General features: G+C 45.2%; 1 protein-coding gene across 1 annotated transcript in view; it reads right to left on the bottom strand.

The window, feature by feature from the left end:
* Window positions 1–5266: 5266 nt before the first annotated feature.
* The window catches only part of LOC149301636 (uncharacterized), a 47743-nt gene continuing 39311 nt past the window's right edge, over window positions 5267–13698 (bottom strand). Inside the window, exon 5 of the mRNA XM_089484335.1 lies at window positions 5267–6036. Within this exon, the coding sequence (XP_089340461.1) occupies window positions 5267–6036 (770 nt within the window). The remainder of the gene's footprint in view (window positions 6037–13698) is intronic.

Genomic DNA, 13698 nt, shown 5'->3' with positions numbered 1-13698 from the left:
GCTGCATGGAAGTCTTTGAGTCAGTGGAGAAGTTTGCCCTTGGAGTGAAGGGAAGGAGGAAGAGAGAAGAGAGAAGAGAGGGCTTGCTCCCTGGCTTCCTCCTCTCAGGGTCTCTGCTGCCCTCACTCCTTCCCCAATCTGGCTGAGTGTCTTTTGGGGGAAGGGACATAAAGGAAGCCAGGGCTGCAGGAGAAGTCTGCCCTTGGAGTGAAGGGAAGGAGGGAAAGAGAAGAGAGGGGGGAAATCCCATTTCAAACCGGATTCGGGGGGGGGGGGGGGATACGGAGCGGAGACTGCCATGGTCGCCTTAGTCGATGATCTCTGTCTAGGCATCGACAGGGAAGTGTGGCCCTGCTGGTGCTCTTGGACCTCTCAGCAGCCTTTGATACCATCGACCATGGTATCCTTCTGGAGCGCCTGAGAGAGTTAGGTATCGGAGGCACTGTTCCGGTCCTACAGTGGTTCTGGTCCTACTTCTCAGGCAGATTCCAAATGGTGGCGCTGGGAGACAGTTGCTCTTCTAAAAGAGAGATAAAATTTGGTGTCCCCAAGGGTGCCATATTGTCTCCCATGCTGTTTAACATTTACATGAAGCCGCTGGGAGAAATCATCCAGAGACATGGGGCAGGATGTTATCAGTACGCTGATGACACCCAAATATATTTCTCTATGTCTCAGACTGATGCAGTGACTAAGGATGGCATCTCTCCTCTGAATGCCTGTCTTGGGGCGGTAATGGACTGGATGAGGGAAAACCGACTCAAGCTGAATCCAGGTAAGACGGAGGTACTTGTTATAGGAAACCCAAGCCCAGGTATGGAATTATGTCAGCCAGTTCTGGATGGGGTCACACTTCCCCTGAAAGACTCTGTCTGCAGCTTAGGGGTGCTCCTTGACTCGTCGCTTCACCTGACAGCTCAGGTAGATGCGACAGTCAGGAGCACTTGTTATCAGCTTCGGCTGATACGCCAGCTGCGCCCCTTCCTGGAGCAGGGAGACCTTGAAACAGTTGTACATGCGCTGGTCACCTCTCGATTGGACTTCTCTAATGCGCTGTATATGGGGCTACCCTTGTGCCAAGTTCAGGAACTTCAACTTGTACAAAATATGGCAGCCAGGTTAATTACAGGTACTCATCGTACCGATCACATAACACCGGTTTTGAAATCCCTTTACTAACTGCCGATTAGTTTCCGGGCAAGGTACAAGGTGTTGGTGATTACCTTTAAATCCCTACATGGCTTGAGTCCAGAATACTTAAGGGAACGCCTTCTTCCGTACTGTCCGTCCCGCACTCTAAGGTCCTGGGGGAAGAATCTACTTCAGCCAATAAAATCTAGGCTAACCTCAGTCACCCAGAGGGCCTTTTCCATCGCAGCTCCGAAGCTACGGAATGACCTGCCGAAGGAGATCCGCGACATTTCTACTCTTACAGGCTTTAAGAAGGCTCTTAAGACGCATCTCTTCAGGCAGGCCTTCCCTGCCTAGTTCCCCACCTAGTTCCTCTCCCCATTTACTGTGACTTATGTCACTCTGTCCACCAATTCTTCTCTTATATTAATGAGAAGAATTAAATTAAAATGAATGAAATTATATTATTGCCTCAAGAAGAAGAGCCCTCCCTCCATTTCAAGTGTCATCATCAGACCTGGGAGGGAGTGAAAAAGACAGGCCCAATTTCCATCAGGCCTAACTGTGAATTACTGTAACTAACGTCGCTCTGTTTTATTTTATTGTATTGTATTTATTTTTTGTATTTTATTTTATTGTATTCTTTATATTTTTATTGTTGTAACCCACCCAGATTGCTTGTGATTGGGCGGGCTATAAATAATAATAATAATAATCATAATCATAATCATTATTATTATTATTATTATGTTGTTGTTGTTGTTTAGAAATGGAAGATGGGAGACCGGTCTGTAATTGTTCATGTCCTAGGGATCATAACACCATTTCTTTTAAGCAAGATGGAAGAGATGCATTTATGATACATCTCAGGTGAGTCCTAAGTGCATCTCCTCCTTGGATGACCAGACATGAAGGACACAGGTCAAGAGGGCAAGTTGTCTTCTTCTCATTTCCCAGGAGCTTAACCACATCCTTAGTACTCACAGATTCAAATTGATCCAGTATGATCTCATTGACAGAGTCACTGGACACCTGACCTATGGCCTCTGCAATAATGCAATAATGCTGGCGTCCAAGTCAGCTCTTATCATTTAAAGCAGGGGTCCTCAAACTCCGGCCCTCCAGATTTTTTGGACTTCAGCTCCCAGAATCTCAGATCATTGGCCAAGCTGTCAGGGAGGGCATTATGAGGTAGGAAGGAAATTTGTGGATGGTGATTGGCTGAGGGCCAAAGAGGAAAGGGGAGCCGTTGTGGGGCTCTGGAAGTCTATTCAGATTGGCTGTAGAGTACTGAGGTAGGAAGGGAATTTGCATGTGGATGTTGATTGGCTGAGTCTTCTGGGAGATGAAGTCCAAAACACCTGGAGGGCTGGAGTTTGAGGACCCCTGATTTAAAGCATCACAGTGAGCTGTGATAGCTCTTACAATGGGTCCTGGGAGGTGAGTACATCAGTCTGGTCCAAGATACCCCCACCTCACTTCAATAGTCCCATTATGCTTTTCTTCCCTTGGCACCTTCCTTCCTTCCTTCCTTCCTTCCTTCCTTCCTTCCTTCCTTCCTTCCTTCTCTTCCTTCCACCTCCAGCCAGGCAGAGAGTTGAGCCAAGCCAGAAGCAACCCTTTCTCTCCTCCAATTCCTCCAGGGGCCAAGGAAGCCAGCAGAGGCAAGGCAGCAGTGAGAGGGGCATGGCCAGGACTGTAGATCTTCCCCGAGGCCAGAGGATGCCAGCCAGGAGACAGCCTTCTCCCTTAACATCCCTGGCTCTCAGTGGCAGGGACGCAGTGGTGAATGGTGGGACAGATGTTGCCAACTGGCTGGTACCTTTTTCCTTGTGTACTTTTATTTCATATGTTCTTAGACAGACACTTGGAGGGAGATGGGCATGGGCAAGGAGAATATCATTCAGATGACGAATGGGGGGGGGGGAGATTGACTGTGGAGTGGCTATACAAGATGTGCATGGTGCGCTAACTGGGTGAAATGTCGTTACAGCGGAAGGAGAGATTGATGTTTGATATCTATCTCCCCTTCCATTCACCCTGCTATCCCAAAAGAGATGGAGAGCATACCAAACCAGCCACAGAGCCTTTCCCTGCTCTTGTGTAACGGCAGGTCAGTCAAAAATACAACGCAGATAGTCCAGAATCTCCTACTGGACAAAGAGGCTGACCTGGCTTGTTTCACGGAGACCTGGCTGGGTGATGATAGCTCAGCCACCTGAGCTCAGACTTTACCGGCTGGGTTCGCCATCAGTGAGCAGATAAGGGAACGTTGCTTTGGTCCATGAAAACAATCTTGCTTTGGCCAGGATACCTATCCATAAGATGGACCACATTGAATGTCTTTACCTCAGCTTAAGGACTAGGGAAAGTCTGGGGATTCTGTTGGTTTAATGTCCACCCCCTTCCTTAACAGACTGCCTAGCGGAGCTGACACAACTGGTCTCAGAGCTGCTGCTGGAGTCGCCTAGGCTTTTAGTCCTGGACGACCTCAACATCCCCCTCGAGGCCGGTTTAAGGAACATATCTGGTGCAGCTCGGGAGTCCATGGTCAGCATGACAAACATGGGCCTTTCCCAAATAGGCTCTGAGCCCACTCACTGTGCAGGTCATACTTTCAATATGGTCTTCTGTGCGGAACAGGCACATCCATGGGCGGAGGTAGTCATTATCTCCGCATTGTCATGGACCATGGATCATTTCCTGGTCAAGGTTGGGCTGAAGGCCACTATTCCCCCCGTCGGGGTTGGAGGACCTATTAAAATGGTCCGCCCTCGAAGGTTGATGAAACCCACTAGGTTCCCAGAGGCCTTAGAGGGTTTGATGGCTGGTAATGCCTGCGATTCTGTTGAAGCTCTGGTCAATACTTGGAACAATGTTCTTACCAGAGCTATAGACACTATTGCTCCCAAGCACCCTTTTTCAACCCGCTTCAAATTGCAGTTCATGGTATACTAAAGATCTCAAATTAATGAAGGGGGCTGGACAACGGCTAGAGCGCTTCTGGCAGAAATATGGACTGATACCTGATAAGGGTTTTTCTTAAATCCTATGTAGTAGCAATAGATGCAGCTAAGAAGTCCTTCTACTCTGCATGTACTGCATTTGCAAAGTCTCATCCTGCAGAGCTATTCAGGATGGTAAGGGACTTGGCTCAAATGTCCCCCACCCTCAAGTCTTTGTGAGAACCTACAAAAGTCTGCTCTGATGCTTTTAATAATAACTTCGCAGACAAAATCTCTCAGATAAGAATCAATTTGGACTCTGGCTTTACGACAGAGGCGACAGGAGAAGTATCCAGACCCTCCGCTTATACAGTTCTTCTGGATGCACCGGGGGTTCAGGAGCCTCCCCTTCTTTCCCTCATTTCTTCCTTTGAGGAAACCAAAATGGAGCCCAAGGTGCAGAGCTGGAAAGTCAGGAAAGGAAGGATCTAGTTTGGAAATATAGCTGTCCCTGTATATTTGTGTTTGTGTGTGTGTGTTTGCCTCTGCTGTTCTTATGGCTGGGAATGGAGCTGAGGACTGAGGACAAAAGAAAGGGTCAGTTTTGGGCAAATGCAGAACTTCTGTGCATCAAAGAGTCCAATGTGTTGAAATAGCAAAGAACTTTATTGAGAACACACAGAAATTCAGTGTTTAAGACAGAACTACCCACTCCAATACAAACAATACATTAAAACGCCAAAACCTAAAACATTACCCTCTTCTAAACCTAGCCCCCACCTCCAATTCCCACAGTCTATGCTCTGCAGGTAACAAGGACTCTTTGTCATTCCAACAAACTAACCCTTTCTGTTAATACTGGCCTCCAACCTTCTTAGGCCAAAATCCCACAAACTGCAAAAGCTATCATTCCCATAACTAATAAAGCCAGCTGTAACAAATCCCAACCCCCCCCCCCCCATCTACTTAACCTATACCATGACCCACATTCCCCAGCCAAATATACAACCCAAAGTAATTTTCTATACTATTAGAAATGAAAACCTAATCTTAACAAAGTATAACTTTAAAACATAAACAGACATATGGACAGACAAACCTTACAAACAATATCACAAGGGCCTTTTTTGGACTGTTGGATTGAAAATATATTTTTTGTATTCATTATTTACAAATATAATGTTAGTTCACTACTGAGATTTTTGTGGCTTTTCTCCTGTGTGGACTTTCTGATGTTTCACTAGGTATGACTTAGAAGAAAAACATTTCCCACAATGCTGGCATTTGTATGGCTTCTCTTCTGTGTGGATTCTCTGATGTGTCACTAGGTTTGACTTCTGAGAAAAACATTTCCCACAATGCTGGCATTTGTATGGCTTCTCTCCTGTGTGGATTCTCTGGTGTTTCAATAGGTTTGATTTCAAAGAAAAGCATTTCCCACAATGCAGGCATTTGTATGGCTTCTCTCCTGTGTGGACTCTCTGATGTAACACTAGTTTTGATTTCAAAGAAAAACATTTCCCACAATGTTGGCATTTGTATGGCTTCTCTCCTGTGTGGACTCTCTGATGTTTCACTAGGTCAGACTTCCAGGAAAAACATTTCCCACAATGCTTGCATTTGTATGGCTTCTCCCCTGTGTGGACTCTCTGATGTTTCACTAGGTAAGACTTCCAGGAAAAACATTTCCCACAATGCTGGCATTTGTATGGCTTCTCTCCTGTGTGGACTCTCTGATGTTTCACTAGGTCAGACTTCCAGGAAAAACATTTCCCACAATGCTTGCATTTGTATGGCTTCTCCCCTGTGTGGACTCTCTGATGTTTCACTAGGTAAGACTTCCAGGAAAAACATTTCCCACAATGCTGGCATTTGTATGGCTTCTCTCTGGTGTGGACTCTTTGATGCATGACAAGGATTGACTTGTAAGCAAAATATTTCCCACAATGCTGGCATTTATGTGACTTCTTTCCTGTGTGGACTCTCTCATGACTCAAATGTTTTTCTGTAAAGAAGGACAATGACAGATGAGACTGAAAATCAGACTCAAGGGAGGAGGGTGTTACCCCATGATTTAGCCCTCATTAACCTCTCCTTATTTGCGATTAAATTAATAAAGTTGCTGTGAGTAACTTAAGTATGGCCCTGCTGCTTATGCCCCTAAACCCATTGAATGGTTGTATCCTTACTCATAGGAGCTAGCAAAAAATGGGGCTGCCTTGAGGGAATCACTGGAAGCAGATAGTCAAAGGACTGTTGAAAAAATATTCCATTAACCATGTGCAAAAATACTTTGATTGACAGGTGGCATCATATCCTGTGAGACTGCCATAGAGTCCTGAGTCAGAGCCCAAGGCATGATGGAAGCTAACTGCAGAGGTCCCTTCATGCTGTTTCGCACCAGGAGATGACTCACAACCAATACAATATACAGCTCACATGCGGATTGGTGTGGATTGGATTGGAGTTGTGTGTATAAGGGATGGTGAAGTTGATGGAAGTCGGAGAGGATTATTTTGTATTATTTTGCAACTCAAGATAGAGAACCTCCAAGGACCTGAATGAAATCTACTGTGTCTGTGACTTATCTTTAAGTGTGGAAAGTGGTCAGTGTATTGCCAATACCTATATCTATTTATTTGCTTCCATACTCTCCTATGCTATTTTTGAGTTGCATCTGGGAGTGTCACCCTCAGATTGCAGTGTACATTGGCTTGTGAACATGGTCAAAATTCAGAGCCAACAAGGACCTTAGAGGCGGTGTGCTAATCCCTTTTGTCTGAGGTATTTGCATCAAAGACCCAATGCATTCAATTCGGTTTCACGCCATGCTTTCCCCACACATGAAATATGCTAAAGTGATATAAACCTTTCTGAACCCTCAGTTTCTGCCCCCAAGCAACAATTTCAATATAAATATCAGCCCCAACTTGCTGTTCTTTGGTGTCAGTCTAGTTACAGACAGACACTCTTTTTTTTTCATGGCTAAGCACCTAAATGCACTCACCAACCTCAATTGTCAAAGGAACTACTGACCTCTTCCCAACCAAATCCTCAGCAATTTGAATAAAGGTCTGGATAGATGACGTGTCACCATTAACGAAGCCTTACATCTATTCACCACTCCCACCTTTGTTACCTAGTTCTTGCATGTGTGTGTGAACACTTATATATTTCAAATGGCTCTGAAGATCTGTTTGATTCAGGACTTGCTATAGCTGCGCTGAATCTAGAGGTCACTATTGCCCCAGTAAACCTAATTCATTCTACTGAGCTAAGTACCAAATTCCCCTAAAAGCATAGCACTTGTGGGTGTCCACCCAGACTCCAGCATTTTGGGTAACAAAGGATGTCTTGAATCAACCATGGAACTAAGCAAAAGAAACATTAGAGAAAAAGGAGTTTTTGTGTCCCCTTTCCTCCCTTCATAGATGTTACACATAACTGCTAAATGGAACCCCTAAATATGTCTGAAAAGAAGGATTTGAGCTGGTTCTCACCAGTTCACTCAATCCAGTTCTTAAAATCTGTCAGTTTGGTGGCTGCCTCCCAATCCCCAAGGCCTCTCTCCTGGCCCTTCCCAGAAGTCCCTTCCTCTCCGCACAGAACTAGGCGATCCTGGCTTTGCTCCTGCCTTCCCCTCCTGGCTCCCAGAGGCCTGATCCCCTTCACTTTCTCCCTCTGCTCTCCAACCTTGCCTCTTGCCCATCTGCACTGCTTTACCATTTCACCTTCCGCATCTCTTCCCTGCCTTTATGTTTTTCACATTGCCACCATCTCTGTATCACAGACACACACCCACAGAGTGTGATGCACAAAAGGGACACTTTGAGGTCATTTCTTGGCAAGACAATTAATATACGACTAATGCATTAGGAAAGGCAGAAAAAGGGGTCCGGGACCTTGTTTCTGATATTAGTGAGGGTCAAGTGCAAGAGAGAATCCTTAAAACAACCTTAAGACATCTCTAAGACAGGGATGGACTGCTGTAGGGAAGTGGGGTGGTCACATTGGACCCCAGTGGATCTCAGGGGCAACCCCACATTGTGTCGCCTAAAAATATGGCCTAATGTTTTGCCCCTCAATATCCCACAGCATCCCTTTGGGGAAGTGGAGGCCATTTTGCCACTGTTGGGCCCTCTCTGATCCATTGCAGGGCCAAGGAAGGCTTTTTCCCCACAATGCCTCTCCAGAGTCTCAAAATGCTAGAAGAGGGGCTACAAAAGCCAAGAAACTTGTTCTGGGATGGGCTGAGGACCATTTAGGGGCAAAAAGCATTAATCTCCATGGCTCCTTCCCACAAAATTCCAGAATTGGCAGTTTAGGATTTGATATTTAGAATCCTTACAAAGTGGAGAACAATAGTGCCTCACTAAAACTAGAAATTCCAAGATTCCACAGGAAGTTGTTATGACAATTAAATTACGTGTGAAAGGGAACTAGGAATGGTAGTAGAGCACAAATTGAACATGTGTCAAGAGTGTGATGCAGCAGCTAAAAAGGCCAATGTGATCCTAGGCTGTATCAATAGGAGTATAGTGTCAAGATCAAGGGAAGTAATAGTGCCACTCTATTCTGTTTTGGTCAGGGCTCACTTGCAATAATCTTGTGTGAAGTTCTGGGCACCACAATTCAAATAGATGTTGAGAAGCTGGAGCATGTCCAGAGGAGGGAAACCAAAATGGTCAACGGTCTGGAAACCATGCTCTCTGAGGAACGACTTAGGGAGCTGGGTATGTTTAGCTGGGAGAAGAGAAGGTTAAGACTGGATATGACAGCCCTGTTCAAATATTTGAAGAGATGTCATATTCTGGATGGAGCAGGCTTGCTTTCTGCTACTCCAGAGAAAAGGACATGGAACAATGGATGCAAGCCACAGGGACAAGAGGCTCCACTAAAACTTTAGGAGGAACTTCCTGAGAGTAAGAGCTCTTCAAGAGTGGAATATACTCCCTCAGAGTTTGGTGGAGCCTCTTTCTTTGGAGGTCTTTAAACAGAGGCTGGATAGCCATCTCTCGGGGGTGGTTTGAATGTCTATTCTTGCATGGCAGAAGATTGAACCGGATGGTCCTTGTGGTCTATTTCAACTCTTTGATTCTATGGCCTGTTACAGACTGCCAAAATAAAGCTGCTTCAAGTCTCTATGGAGGTATGCTATTTAAATGATGCATGCATCCTAAGAATCCGGAAGCTGCACCAAAGCCACACTCCAGTGCTTAGGAATGGAGTGTGGCTTTGGCACGACCTCCGGACTGTTAGGACCCATGCATCATTTAAATAGCAGACCTCCAAAGAGACCCGAAGCAGCTTTATTTTGGCAGTCTGTAACAGGCCTATAATTCTAAAGTGGAATCATAGCGCTCTGACAGTAAATTATGAAAGGACCCTCAGTCTTCAGAGGAAGGGCAATGGATTCAGGTTCCTTACCCACAGAGGCGACATTCTCGTAATTCTCCATCATTACAGAACTATACATAAGTTTCTGCTTTTTTGTCAACAGTTTCCATTCCTCCTCAGTGAAATATATTGCCACATCCACAAAGGTCACCTGCAACAGAAAATAGCTCTTATCCAGAGAGTGACTAAACAAAAGGGGAGGAAAGCACATGGTGCATTGCAATTATTTTTTCAACAATTCACAATTTAGTCCAGGAAATAAACTTTACATTCTGCAAACAAACAAAAAGCTACAGCCTTTGAGATCCAGTTTGTCTCTAATCCTTTCAATGTAATATATAATATAATAAACAATATAATTTAGGCCATTTCTGGAATATTATACATTGATTAAGATACTGACTATCCCAACATGTATATTAGATATTATCATGCCTCCAGAGCATCTTTGATGCTCTTGAGACATATATTTAGTTAAGATTATATTAGGCTTTGTATGTATTAGTTTAGAATTATAGTTCATTTAGTCATATCTCACCTAATTTCAGAGGCAAATTTCACTTTAAAAAAAACAGTTCTGGGGAGTACTCTGGGCTTTAGGGCCACTGGGCCCACCTTCAACTTAAGTCCAGAGATATTCTTCCATATTCCCCAGCATTTCACAGATTGGGAAAGCAAGACTCGTGTGGAAAAGCAACATCAAAATGGGGTCAAGATGGCCAAAGTTGTTAATGATAAAGATCACACAAGCGAGGAAAGGTACAGCAGTTTGCTTTTGCCTCTGACTCCTGGCAAGGGCAAGACCCTGCTCCCTTCTCTCCTCCCCTCTTTTGAATTGATGGGATGCACACTCTTTTGAACTTGAAACACATTTTGCAGCAACTGAACTGACCTGAGGCGAAGGGGGAAAGTGGAAGGAGGAGAGTGAAATAGGACATTTTCAAAGCCCCTGAAAAAATGAGGTGACAGAGGAATAACCAGGACATTCTCTGCCAAACTGGGACAGTATGTTCTCTGCTTGCTTTCATGAGCCGGCCCAGACACAGATCAAAGTAATAGTCAGGATGGCAACTTACCAAAGAGTTGTTGTACCTTGGCAGCCTCTTTCTGTTGGAGCCCAGCTCCCTCTGCTTGGCCTTTGTGTCGGCCATCAGGTGGGCGAGGGGTCTTGGTGGCCCTGCACTTTGGTCACTTCCAACAAAAGATACCCCAAAGCCGTGTACAAGGGGTCCAAGTTGAAGTTCCTGAGAAAAGAGACCAGGATTAGGCTTGGTTTGGCTAGAAACCCTGCAGCACTCAAAGTCACTGAGATCAGCATCCTGCTGGTGACATACGCAGGTGACTAATGTCTCCTTTGGTCCAATGCAGAGGTGGGCATCCCCTTCCTCCCTCTGCACCAAACAAAGCCCCCTGGAACTAGCATAGACTCACTGCAGCTCCCCTACACAACAGTTACTCCATGCCTTGTGAGAGTGGCTGGGGATCAGGGAATAGGGAATTGGAAAAGGTCCTGACTATGTCCTAATAGCTAGATGTGAAATGAGTGCATTATCTCCTGCAGAGGCCCCCAGTGGCCCTCAGAGGAAGATTTCTTCATTTTGCTTCTGACTACAGAAACACAGCTGGATGTTTCTCTAATGCCTCACACCCAACAGTCTCACCAGGCATAGAATGGCCACGAGGGATGGCTTCCACAACTCTATGGTAGGACCTGGATCAGTGAATGGCCAGTTGTAGCCTGATTCCACCTGGAGAAACAATGGAGCATAGAGGGTTCTGCTGGGTCAGGCTGTCTGGCCTGGTGGTTCCTCATTCTCCCGATGGTCGAATCAGCAGAACTCTCTATGCTCCAGTGTTGCTCTGGGAGGAATGGGTCTACAGCTGGCCATTCACTAGGGAGGCCTCCGGTCAAGAAGGGCAGGAAAGGAGCTCTCTCTTCCCAGGTTGTTCCCCTTCCATGGGATCCAGCCTTCCTCCCAGGATCAGGGGGCACCAGAGGATTGAGCTGATGGGAAGGGAGCACCCAATTCCCATGGCAACCTTCTGCATGCAGAGAAGTCACAATTCTGAGAGTGTCTCTGCCCATGTGGAGAGTGCCCATTTTCCACACTGTTGCCTGTCCATCTTGTCTTGGGAATATCCTGTTCCAGCCACATGCAGACCTAAATCCTAGCCTGTATCCTATGCCTAGTCCTGATCAGAGTAGAATCACTGAATCAATTGGATTTATCTATATGTTGACTCACCAGTCACTTATGGGTTCAGTGGGTCTGCTCTCTGGGGTTAACCAACAGGATAAAGGACTCCTCAGATTTTTTAATGCAGGGATGCAAATTTTTAATGCTATTTCATCATCACTGATGAGAATTTGACTTCTCTTTCACAAAGAGGAGGAGGAGGAGGACCTGCTTTATGTCCCAGGTGGAGAAGCTCTAGCTCTTGGGCTGGATGATACATGCTTTACTTTACAGATCAAATCCACGCCCTCCCATCATCATGGCCCCCTCCCCATTTAGACACTGGTCAAAATAATTATTTTATTTTTGCAAATGAGACTATTTCTCTAAGCTTAACTGCTGTGTTTGTCTATGTCAGTCATAGCAGGATCAAGAAGTGTGTACTTGCTCCCTCTGCTTGCTAAAGCCACATAGAAATTGAGGCATGTACATTTGTGTGCATTGTTTCGGAATGGATCTATTGTCAAAATCACAATTTCTTCACTTTTCCTTGTATATTTTTTAAAAAGATGCACACTACTGAATGTGTTGCACTTGATATAACAAAAATCTATAAATGTATAGTTTATGAATGAACATTGCACCCTGAATTATACTCATTTTGGGGAAGTGAAGACATATGTAAATTCTTTTTATAAACGAAAGACGTCATGCCAGACAAACCTGATCTCTTTTTTTGATAAAATTACCAGCTTGTTAGATGAAGGGAATGCTGTGGATATAGTATATCTTGATTTCAGTAAGGCCTTTGACAAAGTTCCCCATGATATTCTTGCAAACAAGCTTGTAAAATGTGGACTAGACAAGGCAACTGTCACATGGATTTGTAATTGGTTGACCGGCCGAACCGAAAGGGTGCTCAACAATGGCTCCTTTTCATCCTGGAGAGAAATGACCAGTGGGGTCCCACAGGGCTCTGTCTTGGGCCCAGTGTTATTCAACATCTTTATCAATGACCTGGATGACAGAATTGGGGGCATACTTATCAAATTTGCAGATGACACCAAATTAGGAGGAGTAGCTAATACTCCAGAGGACAGGATCAAGATTCAAAATGACCTGAACAGACTAGAAAACTGGGCCATAGCTAACAAAATGAAATTCAACACGGAGAAATGTAAGGTACTGCACTTAGGGAGGAAAAACGAAAAGCACAGATATAGGATGGAGGACACCTGGCTGAATGAAACTACATGTGAAAGGGTAGTAGACCATAAGTTGAACATGAGTCAACAGTGCAATGCGGCAGCTAACAAGGCCAATGTGATTTTAGGCTGCATCAATAGAAGTATAGTGTCTAGATCAAAGGAAGTCATAGTGCCACTATATTCTGCTCTGGTCAGGCCCCACCTGGAATATTGTGTTCAGCTCTGGGCACCACAATTCAAAAAAGGACATTGAGAAACTGGAGTGTGTCCAAAGGAGGGTGACTAAAATGGTGAAAGGTCTGGAAACCTTGCCCTATGAGGAACGACTCAGGGAGCTGTTTAGCCTGGAGAAAAGACGGTTAAGAGGTGATATGATAGCCCTGTTCAAATATTTAAAGGGATGTCATATTGAGGAGGGAGCAAGCTTGTTTTCTGCTGCTCCGGAGACTAGGACCCGGAGCAATGGATGCAAACTGCAGGAAAAAAGATTCCACCTCAACATTAGGAGGAACTCCCTGACAGTAAGGGCTGTTCGACACTGGAACACACTTCCTCGGAGTGTAGTGGAGTCTCCTTCCTTGGAGGTCTTCAAGCAGAGGCTGGATGGCCATCTGTCAGGGATGCTTTGATTGTGATTTCCTGCATGGCAGGGGGTTGGACTGAATGGCCCTTGTGGTCTCTTCCTACTCTACGATTCTATGATTCTATGATTCTAATATGTCACAAAGTTCTAGTGAACACAACATACAAACACAGTCCCCATAAAAAGGAATCACTGGCGCACTGTGTGTCTGGGTCTGGATATCTCACTTCCAACTTCTGGGAAGACAATGCTGCTAG

The sequence above is a fragment of the Sceloporus occidentalis genome, unplaced genomic scaffold (assembly GCF_023333645.1).
Source record: "Sceloporus occidentalis isolate IW3139 unplaced genomic scaffold, rSceOcc1.0.p SCAF_21, whole genome shotgun sequence".
Classification (NCBI taxonomy): domain Eukaryota; kingdom Metazoa; phylum Chordata; class Lepidosauria; order Squamata; family Phrynosomatidae; genus Sceloporus; species Sceloporus occidentalis.
Note: the sequence above shows the minus strand (reverse complement) of the source record. Positions and strands in the feature narration are given on the sequence as shown.